This window comes from Saccostrea echinata, unplaced genomic scaffold (assembly GCF_033153115.1).
Source record: "Saccostrea echinata isolate AGI-Se365-2 ecotype Australia unplaced genomic scaffold, CSIRO_AGI_Sech_v1 ptg000057l, whole genome shotgun sequence".
Lineage (NCBI taxonomy): Eukaryota > Metazoa > Mollusca > Bivalvia > Ostreida > Ostreidae > Saccostrea > Saccostrea echinata.
This window is the reverse complement of record NW_026889806.1, coordinates 807621-822899: the sequence shown is the minus strand read 5'-3', so window position 1 is coordinate 822899 and position 15279 is coordinate 807621. Positions and strand designations below refer to the sequence as shown.

At 34.2% G+C, this 15279-nt stretch overlaps 1 protein-coding gene across 2 annotated transcripts in view; it reads left to right on the top strand.

The window, feature by feature from the left end:
• LOC133174136 (rho GTPase-activating protein 7-like) overlaps window positions 1-15279 on the top strand; it is a 55456-nt gene that overhangs the window by 14968 nt on the left and 25209 nt on the right. For both annotated transcript variants that reach the window (XM_061309189.1, XM_061309190.1), the window contains one exon: window positions 6307-6334. In XM_061309189.1, the coding sequence (XP_061165173.1) occupies window positions 6307-6334 (28 nt within the window). The remainder of the gene's footprint in view (window positions 1-6306; window positions 6335-15279) is intronic.

The window sequence follows — 15279 nt, the reverse complement described above, 5'->3', positions numbered from 1 at the left end:
AAAAAGTATATCACATGTATTTGTTAACTTTTTATCATTTTCAAAACTTTAAATAGATTTTAATAGTCCAAAAATCTTGTGTTTGAGTATGCATGGTAGAATCTAATTTTTCTTTCAAAAGATTGAAAGCAGAATTCATAATCCAATCTGAGAAGCAAACATGGCAGTCTGAAGCCTTAATTAAAGATACAAGGACAAATTTTTATTGGGAATTTTTTGGATTTTGAGATCATTTCAAATAGATCAAGTCAATAGCAAAAATGTGGACCACGGGTGAACGGAAATGTCCAGTCATTGCTTTGTTGACACAGTTCCTGATATGTAAACTGACATTGTGTGTGTGCTAAGATTAAGTACCAGGCTTCCAAATTCCATTTTAATGCATTGTTTGAAAGTGATCTAAGGAAACTCTCACCCTTCTTTTGATTACTAAGTTTGGTTGGATTATTTTTTGAAAGCAAGTCATGAAGTTGTTTCAAACTCTGCCACTAAATAGCATTATGTAATGAAATTGAAATTTGTTTTGCACATATGTTTGTGCTTTTGATTTGTACAAGTTTGTGTATATGTAAGGCAATTAACCCTTTTGGTAGGATATATGGCACTACTTCAATAAAAGTTCTTTTAAAAAGTTGCTGCAATGTAAAATTATAGTGTTTATAACATTTAATTTTTTTCTGGTAAGAAAAAAAAGGTTCTTTTAAGTACTCCATAATAATCCTATCAGAATATATAGATTTTTTTATAAACCAATTATTTACCGATACATATGCGTTTTTTTTAAAAATAAAAATGATAAGTTTTTGTTATTTTATGTCCTATATTGGGGTATATATTCTGTACCTTTACCTAAATAAACAGTCATTGTTTTATGCAGACATTGTTCTTGTATGACAATGAAACTTGAACTCAGCTAGAAATACCATAAAATTTTTAAAGTTGATTACCCTTTAAGAATTTAGGTGACACTTTAAAACAATGAAGGCAAGGGCTAACAGGTGGTTGGTTTACCGACAGGAAGCGATTTAGGAGAAAGATTATCCACGTATACATGGTGTATGCACAATATACCTATAAATGTTTATTTTTACAGACTGTTTTTTGTTCATAGTGAATTTAGAAGCTGGGGATTATTTTCAAGAGTATGTTTATTTGAAAAATTATAATACTTGCGATGACCACAAAATTTTCACCGGCAAGTAGAGATAATGAAAAGTCATGGTGAAAGTGATTTTCTCAGACAAACACCCAGGGAGATTGATAAAAAATAAATGCTGTTTGTTCTTGACTCTATTTGGTCAGAGTAAAGCACATTTGATCCTTTTAGTTTTCTCGGGCTTAAATGAGATTGAAAATGTGTCACAGGAATTCGGTCTTGCTTTTCCCCCACTTTGATCATGTCTTAGACCATAACTGAAAGAATCTAACAGGAGAATGATGAATACTATTAACTTATAAACTATGAAATCACTTATTTTCATGTGGTCAAATTTTCAAAGTTTGGAGAAAAATTTTGGTACAAGGAGAATTGATCTCATGGTTGGGGAAATGTTGAGTAGTTACATATATGAAATTTTACGTATCGTGGTGGACATGAATTTGTGGGTCTCTTCATACCTCAAAGAACAATGAAAATTAAACCCCCATGAAAATCTGTGATTTCAATGTATATTAAAGGGAATTGTTTTGAAAAGATCATAGATTCTTGATTCTTTCATATTTTTAAGTTAGACAAATTCTGCCAAAAAAAAAACTATGACATGACATTTTTTTATAAATAAATGTTCTTAATCATTTGATTCAAACTTATTTCCTAATATTTTATTCTTACAAGAATTTGTGGCCGATTAGAGATGGAATTTGTTATTGATTTTATTTCACTCTAGGATTTTGATGATTGGCCATTCTAATCCCCTTCCACCTACTTTAACTCATATGGACAAGATCCAAAACGGTCATATCAGCAATAATGAAAGTTAGCTAGAGCACAATCCAAAGTCGAACTTAATTTCATTTTTTCATGTGACATAGTTTGTTTGTTTGTTTGTTTTTTTTTTTCATTTGTTTCTTCTTTTAATTTGTTAAGCATTCTTTTCCTTGTTATTTGTCTATATTTCTTGTATAAACAAAAAATTAGCTTTCTTCCCTCTGCATCACATGGTGAGGAGGAGTGGGGGATCTGTTTATTTTAAAACTTTTCAGATAATTTAGAATACCAAGGTATTTGTGTGCTTCTCATCCCTTTGAAAACATTTCACTTGATCACACAGAGATGCCACCAGTTGCTGATGGAAGACTATTATAGACCTGTCCATGGCACTTACACTACAGCCATTGAACAGTGAGGGAACTTTTTGTGCCATCACTTACTGAAACACAGGACTGGTCTCCATATCCTGTATTGGGGTCACCTTCTTACTCTGTAACTCTAGAGTGTAACTCTCTCTCTAACCACTGCGCCATGTTGGCAAAGTTGTATCATGAGCTTGATGTTTTAACCTAAGCGCTGGGTATTGGCTAGAGATATCATATTGCAATATTTTTAAATGTACTGCAATATGTATTGCAATATTTTCAACAAAATTTAATGGTATTTTCTTATTATATTAACTTCCTCTTACATGTAGAATGTACATAACTATGATAAATAACCAATAAAAGATATCTTGTTGATAGAATTACAGTTATGCTACTAAATACACCCATACAACAACTTTTGTCTTACCGTTTGGCAATGTTTGACAACTTTTCTTTATATTTTATGATAGAATTCCTTAGTCCAAGCATTTTGCTGGGATATCAGTATTACAAAAACATATTGCAATATGATATTTTTTGTCAACATACTGCAATATACCTGAATATCGGTATTATTGTCCAGTCCTAACCTTTTAATTGGAATATGCCTCTATTCACTTTATTTAAAGTCCAATACAGAATCCATTACAGTAATTATTATTTTGTAATTAAATCAAACTGTGGAATGTCCACATTCCATCTTTAGGTGTTTCATAATTTTGATTGACCATCTTTTGGGTTCACACTACAAGTTAACATTTTTACATATAGTTTTCATACTGTTTAACGCTTTGGAATGAATGAAATGCTTGGCCCTATACAGATATACAAACCTTGTACAACACACCATTTGACTTTCTTATACAGTTATTATACAGTGATTCTTGTACATGGTGCACTAGCTATAACAGGCCTTCAGTGCTCTCAATTTTACACCTTTTTTGTGTGAAAAATTTAGTCAAGCAAACAGTAAGACAGACTTATCTCTCAAGTTTCCAAATCTAGAAATGAGAACTAGCCAAGCAAAGAGAACAATACATGGTGAATCCATTGTGCTGTGCCATCGGCAAGTAGAGATAATGAAAAGTCATGGTGAAAGTGATTTTCTCAGACAAACACCCAGGGAGATTGATAAAAAATAAATGCTGTTTGTTCTTGACTCTATTTGGTCAGAGTAAAGCACATTTGATCCTTTTAGTTTTCTCGGGCTTAAATGAGATTGAAAATGTGTCACAGGAATTCGGTCTTGCTTTTCCCCCACTTTGATCATGTCTTAGACCATAACTGAAAGAATCTAACAGGAGAATGATGAATACTATTAACTTATAAACTATGAAATCACTTATTTTCATGTGGTCAAATTTTCAAAGTTTGGAGAAAAATTTTGGTACAAGGAGAATTGATCTCATGGTTGGGGAAATGTTGAGTAGTTACATATATGAAATTTTACGTATCGTGGTGGACATGAATTTGTGGGTCTCTTCATACCTCAAAGAACAATGAAAATTAAACCCCCATGAAAATCTGTGATTTCAATGTATATTAAAGGGAATTGTTTTGAAAAGATCATAGATTCTTGATTCTTTCATATTTTTAAGTTAGACAAATTCTGCCAAAAAAAAAACTATGACATGACATTTTTTTATAAATAAATGTTCTTAATCATTTGATTCAAACTTATTTCCTAATATTTTATTCTTACAAGAATTTGTGGCCGATTAGAGATGGAATTTGTTATTGATTTTATTTCACTCTAGGATTTTGATGATTGGCCATTCTAATCCCCTTCCACCTACTTTAACTCATATGGACAAGATCCAAAACGGTCATATCAGCAATAATGAAAGTTAGCTAGAGCACAATCCAAAGTCGAACTTAATTTCATTTTTTCATGTGACATAGTTTGTTTGTTTGTTTGTTTTTTTTTTTCATTTGTTTCTTCTTTTAATTTGTTAAGCATTCTTTTCCTTGTTATTTGTCTATATTTCTTGTATAAACAAAAAATTAGCTTTCTTCCCTCTGCATCACATGGTGAGGAGGAGTGGGGGATCTGTTTATTTTAAAACTTTTCAGATAATTTAGAATACCAAGGTATTTGTGTGCTTCTCATCCCTTTGAAAACATTTCACTTGATCACACAGAGATGCCACCAGTTGCTGATGGAAGACTATTATAGACCTGTCCATGGCACTTACACTACAGCCATTGAACAGTGAGGGAACTTTTTGTGCCATCACTTACTGAAACACAGGACTGGTCTCCATATCCTGTATTGGGGTCACCTTCTTACTCTGTAACTCTAGAGTGTAACTCTCTCTCTAACCACTGCGCCATGTTGGCAAAGTTGTATCATGAGCTTGATGTTTTAACCTAAGCGCTGGGTATTGGCTAGAGATATCATATTGCAATATTTTTAAATGTACTGCAATATGTATTGCAATATTTTCAACAAAATTTAATGGTATTTTCTTATTATATTAACTTCCTCTTACATGTAGAATGTACATAACTATGATAAATAACCAATAAAAGATATCTTGTTGATAGAATTACAGTTATGCTACTAAATACACCCATACAACAACTTTTGTCTTACCGTTTGGCAATGTTTGACAACTTTTCTTTATATTTTATGATAGAATTCCTTAGTCCAAGCATTTTGCTGGGATATCAGTATTACAAAAACATATTGCAATATGATATTTTTTGTCAACATACTGCAATATACCTGAATATCGGTATTATTGTCCAGTCCTAACCTTTTAATTGGAATATGCCTCTATTCACTTTATTTAAAGTCCAATACAGAATCCATTACAGTAATTATTATTTTGTAATTAAATCAAACTGTGGAATGTCCACATTCCATCTTTAGGTGTTTCATAATTTTGATTGACCATCTTTTGGGTTCACACTACAAGTTAACATTTTTACATATAGTTTTCATACTGTTTAACGCTTTGGAATGAATGAAATGCTTGGCCCTATACAGATATACAAACCTTGTACAACACACCATTTGACTTTCTTATACAGTTATTATACAGTGATTCTTGTACATGGTGCACTAGCTATAACAGGCCTTCAGTGCTCTCAATTTTACACCTTTTTTGTGTGAAAAATTTAGTCAAGCAAACAGTAAGACAGACTTATCTCTCAAGTTTCCAAATCTAGAAATGAGAACTAGCCAAGCAAAGAGAACAATACATGGTGAATCCATTGTGCTGGATGTCAGTAAAGTGCCAAGATACAAACTGAGGAAGAAACAAATGGATTCCCTTGTTTTTTATCCTGTTGTGATCTAGTTCCTTAATTTTTTTTTTTTTTTTGCTTGAAGACAGCTGACTGAAAATGATTAAGGTTGAAATTTACCTACCAGAAAATTAAAAATTCTCATGATATAAAAAAAATGCTGAAGACCTGAAATGCAAAAACACATGTACATGTAATTTAATCTTAGCTTTATTGCTGTATGGATTTCAAAATAATTTTCAAAATATTGTTAATTATGTTCATGATATGGTTTATATCATTGATTTGAGAACTTGAGGTCTGTGCAGTTTTTACCTTACAGGTGGCATAAGCTTACATTCCTGTAGTTTGTATTTCATTATTAAAGAGTTTGTTCTGTGTCAAATGAATGGCACTTGTAATAGAAGATTTCGAAAATGAAGAATTTATCCCCAGATGTTTTCTGAGGCAACCACTCTTGTCTAGAGAGTTCTGAAGTGTGGACATTTTCCTAAATGGTACTCTGGTTTAGGTTTCGTACTTGTGCCATAAAATTATGGATTTTTACTTGTATCACAGCAAGACAAATTTGTAAATCTGTAGTGCAAATGTTTGTATATGTTTTTTTTAAAAAATGTGGACTATTTTGGGGTGAAAATGTGAGCATGCTAGGCAATTGGGGTGTCAACCACTGCATGTCATTTGAAGAGTGCTAGAGATTCAGGTACTTGAGAATTTATTTGAAATGTTCATTGATTTATTTTTTTTTACTTGTAGAATGTACAGAGGGCAAAGTCAGAAGAGGGTAAGTTGTACTTTTATTCTTTTTAACTTCCAATTTTGTACAGAAAATTTGTAGATTTTTTTTTTTAAATGGTATTGCTGATGATTAATAATTAAAATTATCTCCCTTGAACATAGATATCATAGCATTTGTCTCCAATTAATTGATGAAAATGGTTATGTTAATATAAATGTCAAAGAAATTTTTTGGGAAGAAAAGCAGCTTTCAGAAAAGGTCCTACATTACAACAAAGAGTTCATTACTAGGATAGTATTCCCTTATGAGATCAGACACAGTCCTTGAAGGTAAGTTGGAAAGTTTTCAGGTGCTGAACTTCTACATTCAAAGTACATGTGCCTCAAATAATGGAAACTGCCACTTATGCAATGTGTCTGGTTGTCTAAGCCAAGATGAATATAGTTTTACATGAAGGAGATCGTGACAGAGTGGTACGTTTGCTGGATAAAACAAATATTTATCAGATATAAATGCCAGATACAATGCTCCTCTGCTGTCCGTCTAAACAACTGTGATGCTGATGTCTTCTAAAGATGTCTTCATTTTCTAAACAACCAAAATGTTGATGTGTTGTGAAGCAGCCTCTGCTCATTTTCAATATTTAATATTGGGAGCAGACTTAAAAAGCATGGGCTAAAGGAACACATGTTGTGGAATGTGTCGGAGAAAGGTAGGAAGGAGTTATCTCTCTTGGAGACCACATTATAGTGTTTGAATCATTAACCAGATAAATCGTTAAGAAATCTTAATTACATCATTAAGTCCAGTCTGGGTGAGTAATATCTCACCCATCAAGTGGAGATTCCTTTTAAAGTCAGGAAATCCCCACAGGGTAATGAGGGACATGAAACAAAAATGGTTTCTTCATGTAGATAAACAGGGTAGTCTGTGTCAATATTTAGTTTGTTCTGTGTCACTCTGATTAGAGAGAAAGTGGCTTTTTGTAGAGTTTTGGCATACCGAACACTGTCCTAAATAACCTAATCAGGAGTGCTTGTCATTTAGAGCTGGAATACACATTGGATGAGTGTTGTCTCAGTTTACCTAATTCAGAGACAAGTTGTTGGACATCTTTTCACAAACTCCATGTTTTCAAATCTTTAAGTACTATGTGACCTGATTTAAAAAAGCATAGTCATGTTGGTAATCGGACTTACAAATTAAATGTGATTAAAGTAGATTACAATCCGCGTAAATGAAGGACATAAATATTTACCTGACCTCTCCAAAGTTTTGTTCTTCTTCATTAAAGGGGATCCATATCTTATCCTTGCAGTACCTGCCTAGCATTTTCTGTAGGACACAGGACAGTTTACTTCTGAAATGCTACAGATCAAAGGAAGTGTAATAGGTTAAGACACCCGTGTTTACCTGCATGAGACATGCTACAGACATGATAACACAGGTTCAGGGATTTCAGAAGAAATATGATTATGCAGCATTAGATATTACCCCCTTGGTTGTGTATTTGGGATTACAGCTCACCAGTGTTTATGAATGACCTTGACCTCATAGTGACCTTTATATCAATTTTAATAGAAATCTTAAGCTTATCCCTATCCAATCCATAAACTGTATTGGATCTGCCTACAGAGGGACTGAAGTGTACTTGAGTAAATTTATTGCCAATAAGTTTAAAGATGTCCTAGAGGATTTATTTTGATGTTGTTAAGAAGGGTGAGTTCAAAACTGTGACATATTCCATCTAGCTTCAAACTTTTTGGAAATTGGCAAAAGTGAAATGGTTTTTTAGCTCACCTCAACGAAGTTGGGGGAGCTTATGTAATACCCTCGGCGTCGGCGTCCCAGGTTAAGGTTTTTGGAGCAGTTTTCTTTTCAAGTACTTCTATGGGCTATATTAGTCAGAGATGCATGGAGGATGCTTCTAGTATGTTTCATTGTACCAGTCAAGGATTCAGATGCTGCAATTTCAGCTAAAGAATGATGAGGATAACATACATTTTCCGGATGAGTGACTAGGTTAAGGTTTTTGGAGTAGATCTCATTTCCAAGTAACTATAAGCCCTATATTGACCAAACTTACATGGATGATACATCTAAGGATGCACACTACTGGACTTGCTTCGGATGCTGGATCTGACCTATATTTTCCGGATGAGTGACCAGGTTAAAGTTTTTGGAGCAGATCTCATTTCCAAGTAACTAAAAGCCCTATATTGACCAAACTTGTATGGATGATACATTTAAGGATGCACACTACTGGACTTGCTTCGGATGCTGAATCTGACTTATATTTTCCAGATGAGTGACCAGGTTAAAGTTTTTGGAGCAGATGTCATTTCCAAGTATCTATAAACCCTATATTGACCAAACTTGCATGGATGATACATCTAAGGATGCACACTACTGGACTTGCTTTGGATGCTGGATCTGACCTATATTTTCCGGATGAGTGACCAGGTTAAGGTTTTTGGAGTAGATCTCATTTCCAAGTAACTATAAGCCCTATATTGACCAAACTTGCATGGATGATACATCTAAGGATGCACACTACTGGACTTGCTTCGGATGCTGAATCTGACCTATATTTTCCAGATGAGTGACCAGGTTAAAGTTTTTGGAGCAGATGTCATTTCCAAGTATCTATAAACCCTATATTGACTAAACTTGCATGGATAATACATCTAAGGATGCACACTACTGGACTTGCTTCGGATGCTGGATCTGACCTATATTTTCCGGATGAGTGACAAGGGTAAGGTTTTTGGAGCAGATCTCATTTCCAAGTAACTAAAAGCCCTATATTGACCAAACTTGCATGGATGATACATCTAAGGATGCACACTACTGGACTTGCTTCGGATGCTGAATCTGACCTATATTTTCCAGATGAGTGACCAGGTTAAAGTTTTTGGAGCAGATGTCATTTCCAAGTATCTATAAACCCTATATTGACCAAACTTGCATGGATGATACATCTAAGGATGCACACTACTGGACTTGCTTCGGATGCTGGATCTGACCTATATTTTCTGGATGAGTAACCAGATTAAAGTTTTTGGAGCAGATCTCATTTCCAAGTAACTATAAGGCCTATCTGAACCAAACTTGCATGGATGATGCATCAAGGGACGAACAATCTCAAAACTTGCTTCGGATGCTGGATTTGACTTACATTTTCTGGATGAGTGACTAGTTTTAAGTTTTCAGATTAGTCTATTCCCAAGTAACTGCAAGTCCTATCAGACCAAAATTGCATAAATGTTGCATCTAGGGATCACACTCCTAGATTATCAGTTTAGTATGGGACTTTGCCTTACTTAAAGACAACATTTGTTGAGGTGAGCTCTGTAATCTCTGATTACCTATGTTTGTATATAGGGGAAGGGGGAAAACAATTTAAGTTCAAGTGAAGAGTATTGCCACTATGTAATTAAAAAAGTAAATATCATTTAAAATGAAAAAAGTGGGATAAGTTGCTATGTAATCAGCATGTATTAAGTAATGAGAGAGAGTGAAATGTCTTTCAGAGGAAGCCTTTGTTCTGGGAAGTGGTTTTAGTTGGATTTGTAGATAAAATGTTTCCTGCATGAACAGCAATGACTATAAAACCAGTTAGCTGTTTCATCTTTTAATCAGACTAGTGATAACCTGAAGATAAGAAATCATAGGTTTCATATAAGATGAAGGAGATTACACATAGACAATAGCCGACCATTGCAGGAAGTAGATTATCTGAAAGTTAAGGGGAGATTACCCAGTCAGAGTATGAAGTTGTATTGTTTTATGACATTTGTGGCAGTTTTATGCTATGTGCATTTTTTAAAGATAATTAATGTATGAAACATTTAATCAGACCCTACCACATTGACTCTTGTTTCATAGGGTTGGCACAGCCTGTCTCTTTAACTTTGCCATTAATTTCAATACTAACATTGATACTACCTTATATCATTTAATTCACAAAGGCTCTTTAGCTTTAGATTTTAGATTCCTTTAATGTACTTCAAAAGGGAATAAATGAAAGAAAACTACTTTATAAATTTTGTTTTTACAACCAGAGTTTGAAATTTTGCAATATTCATATATGCATGTTGCTTCACCTTAGTGATATGGCTTTCATATTTTGCTTTGTCATTTAGTCATCAACTTAAAATTCTTAATTTTGAAAAAATATTTAGACTGTGTTTCATACTCAGGACTTGTTATAACCAAGGGGGATCACATTCTTAGATACACTACTTAATGGCTGTTGCATAAGAAACCAAACAGTGGGATATTCCTTTCTCAGGCAGGTGGTCATGTTGACAGTTTTTCTTTGTTAATAATCCAAATTATACTTGTAGCAAATATTTGAGGGAAAAGCACCTATAAAGTCAATAAAATTGAGATTCAACTTGACCTGCAGTTGCTTTTCAAGCATTTCGACATTTATTGAGTGAAGTATTCCTTATGTAATAACGTGGATTATATCAGATTTACTCAAAGTCTCAAGTGCATCGGCCAGCAATTCTTAACTTTCTGGAGGTATCTTTATTCTGAGTTTAATGTTTCAGAGTACTTTGGGCATCTATTTTATATACCATAAATCTGATATACTGCTTTCAAATGATAACTACAGATTATTTGCAATAAGAACTACAGATCATTTGCACCCCCCCCCCCCCTTGTTTAGTAAATTGCTGGCTCTCTATGATATTACCAAATAAATGTGCTTTAAAGCTGGTGCTTGGTTTACAATTTGTTACAATTTTCCATCAATTAAGTACAAAGTTTGGTGAAATTCTGTTCTAGTTGAGTGATTTTTATTTGATGTACGATTTGCATTTTCTTTGCCTTTGAAAGCATAATTTGTATACAAACAAAGGCAATATTTACATACATAGAAGAGGCCCCAGAAAGTTCAACATTGCAGCAAACACCTGTCATAAATGGCCTCTCTCCTCTCATACTGTTATGTATGTAGATAGCATAATTAACCCTATAAACACCAAAAAGAACGTGTTATTTTCAGAAGCCTCTCTGATACATTTGTCTGATTCTGGAAACACTTAAAAGAAGAAACCTGGTGAGCCCCCCAGCCATTTATATAATACATTTGCTCATTTGATCTAACCTTGTATATAAAGGATTATTAAGAGGTTAAAAATGATGTAATCATAATTGAGAGTTTATCATCAAAGTCCTGTGTTTATCTGGGTTGAAGAGAAACACGCTGAAGTTGTGCCTTCATATTCTGTGGGTTCTAGTGAAAAACAGTCTTTTTCTCACAGACTGTAGGATCTCATTGCCAGAGCTAGGTGATTATCTGAAGATAAATATGGCCACTTACTTGAATCATTTAATAACGGGATTATATGGACAGTTATAGGACTAGTCAAAACAAGACCCAATGGATGGGAACTAGTAGTAGAGTGTATTCAGTTATCTCCCCTGTTGAGATCACTCAATGACTAACAGGTGTGATACTGATGTATATAGATTTGCAGATCATCAGGTGTTTTTCACTCCTTTCTTCAGACAACAGAGCTTCCTTTACATGAGGGGACATAAGTGGATGGATTTTCCTGGTCAGTACTGGAATAGTCTCTGTAAACTTTATACTCTGTGATTGATACATCTGTTATTGTGTACACTGACAGACTGTTGGATGGTTTTATTACTGCTGGAGTGAGTTACAGATATAATTTGTAACAGGTGCTTTCTCCAGGACAAACTGATGGAGAAGAGTGGGGGATCTGTATGTGTGATTATAATTACACACCTCAGTAAGCTGTGAATATTTTAATACAGACAATTGAAATATATGTCACGGTCAGTTAAAACTTGTTCTGGATATAGGTAGGAGATGGACAGTATGCAGGGAGTATCACCATCTCCTATTTCAGTACTCTGCATCACAGTAATACAATATCTATTGTGAACAATGGCATGTGGAAATTACAAGTGGACTCGTAGTTTTAGTGAAAAAATTCAAGGATTTAGGCGTACCAGCTTAGAAGAGCTCTTAGGTTTGCAACGGAACAGAAAGATAGCAGGTATTGTTTGTGAATATTCATAAAGGCGTATTTAGACATGCGATGGAATTTTAAATGGCAGGGTATGATTAATTGATGCTTAATTTACTGTTAAGTCCAAAACAAAGAACTCCACCCAGATCAAATTGAGATATCAAGTGATGTAGACACAAATTGTTTCCAAATATGAACCAAAACAATGGGGGCTTAGGGAGTAGAATTGAAGTGTGTGCTTTTAAGAAAAAATTAATGTGGGAGAAACATTCCAGAACTGGCCCTTGTTATCTGGATTTCTTTGTAATCCTGATGCCTTATTCTTTTCGGAACCGACATTCCTGAAGGTATGAAAAATCGGTCGGATTTATGATGCTATAAATATCTTGGAAAGAACTTGACTTTTTAATGTGTTTGTGTGTCTAAGAAAAAAATATGGCTTGTTTGACCACTATGGTCTGGTTATAGATAGATAACCAACATTATACAGAAGATTAATAAAGCTTGAGCCCTGATATGGAGCCATTGTGTTTTACATCAAGTCTTTTAATGTTTATCTTCCTCATATAAATTGTTTTATTGACCCCTCGTAAAAGGCAGAAAATAGTTGTGGGTCAAGTATCTGATGAATAGAACAAAAGGGGCCGAATTCTTTTTTCACCTTTTGGGGGAGGCCATGATTAACACAAAGGAATGTGCTGATAAGTATAGCTAAGTTTAGGGCTATGTTATATAAGACTATATAAAGTCGGAAGGACAAGATAGGGAAATATTCTCTGATATTTTACTTCTCCCACACTTGATAGATAAGCACTTTTTCAGCCCTTCTTATTGAAGTGCACAATTGTGTTATGCATGTTCTAGGAATAGAAGTTATATTGATCTAACAACTTGAAATTTGATAAATTGTTGACTGTCCTTGGGTGTGTTTACAAGGTAGATATGATTTTACACATCTTTTTCTTCTTCTAGTTTTGAGGTGAGTCAGGGTTAATTTAATACATGCATGTTAAAGAATTTAATATGACTTTGTGGTTAACCGTGAGAAAAGGGTGCCTATTATAATGCTTTGTTGATGGTGTTCACCCAGGACTGAAAAAGTGAAATATCATTCCCCTCTATATTTAATTACAGCAGCATTCTTTGTGACATAAATATACTCCGAATGCACTCGTAAATCATACCTAATTCAGGAAAATTGGCAGGAATTCACCAGGAATTTCTGACAGACATAATCACTATAAAGCAGATTAAACATTAGAGCCCTAATATAACCCTAATTGATTACAATAGGCTGTTTTAATGTGATAAACCAAAGTGTTCTGGTTTTGAACTGATGTATCTGGGAAGCTGCCCTGTGGAGCTATATCATGTATAGAGACCACTCAGCAGGAGATATACACAGTAGCATCTCTACTGGGACAGAGCTGCTCATTGTCAGCATCACCCTTACATCACTGCTACAACAACCACCTGCTAGCAGGTGCTCCCTCTCATCCTTACCATTACTAGCCTAATCATTGTCTGATTTATACTTCAGTAAATGAGAAGTTTATGGAAGTGTGAAAGTAATGTAACGAGGTGATAGCAACAATAAGCATTGGCAGATGAAGTATTAAATTTTTATGGTTAAGAAAATATATAAAGTTTGCTCCTAGCTGTTACTTTGTGGTTATGTCTATCAAAGAAAAACAATTTTTTTTCTGCTTTATTTGAAAAGAATGCATTAAGAAAAGGAAAAATGAATGGGAGTTTGATATTGTGAGATATTTTTGGAAACTATTCTCATATTAGCCCTGAACTTTTAATTTTGTCCCAAGGGCCATTGCTGAGTACCTAGCTTGTAAATGTGGAAAAATGTCACCCCGTTAATCTGATTGCTGACAAGATAGAGTTTTTTTATTTATGTAAGATGATCACAATGTTGGGGTGATAGTATCTGTATTCTGACGCTACCGGCCCTGTTTTTATTATTTTTGGTCCACAGAAGAAATATACGGAATTTACAGAACATAGGCCGCCAATGATGTCTTTCAGTCAGTAGGGTGTAAAATTGTGGGGGATCTTTTTTCAAAGTGTTGTAAGAACTGGCACCCTGCAGTGTTTCAATATGTACTTCCATTAAATTGAAATGAAATCTTTTTTTAAAGTTTGCTAATTGCAGGGTTTAGGTTAAGTTTGGGGATCAAGGATATATCTAGGAACATGAACCTCTTAGTCTTAACAGGTGTGGGGAATACACTCCCCTCACAAATGGAGATAAATTGTGTTTCTTTTCCAGTTATATCACAGGAGGGGCCATAAATTGTGACCCTCCTTTCATCAGTTCCACTTTAATGTCCCCCTCATAATCTCTGTTTTGTACCCTCCTGACCATCCCATCAAGTAGGGAGGACAATAACCATGGAAGCATTACCATGGCAATAAGGAGGGGAACTTTAAGGATGTTCTGAACATCTAAACAAGCAGTTTCTAAAGTAAAGCATATACATGTAGACCAGTATGCTTGTTATCCCCTCACAATGAAGATGTGTGGGTGAGCGAGACAGAAGATACACATTAAGTTATAATTTATATTGGGATCAACATGCTCTTTCGTGAGGGGATGCTATATGCTTTGCAGTGTCCTTGTTATTTAATATTGTTTCATTTATTGTATTTTTGAGAGTATATATTTTTATTAAGTGTCACCTAGTAAGTCTTATCATATATAGTCTTGGTAACGTCTTATTATTGTCTTGGTAATATGAACAAGACTTGTCAATCCTAAACAGATCTTATTTTGCCAGTGTGTAATTTCACCTACAAATGGATCTAAATGGACATTCTTTAGGTGTGTAATTCCATGTGCTTGACATTCAATTTCAAAATACCAACACAGCATACATTTCATTCAGCATTACAAAAAATGGATCAGATACTATCAGAAAATATTTCTATGTAATGCTCATAAGATACTTGGGAAGGAACCAAAAG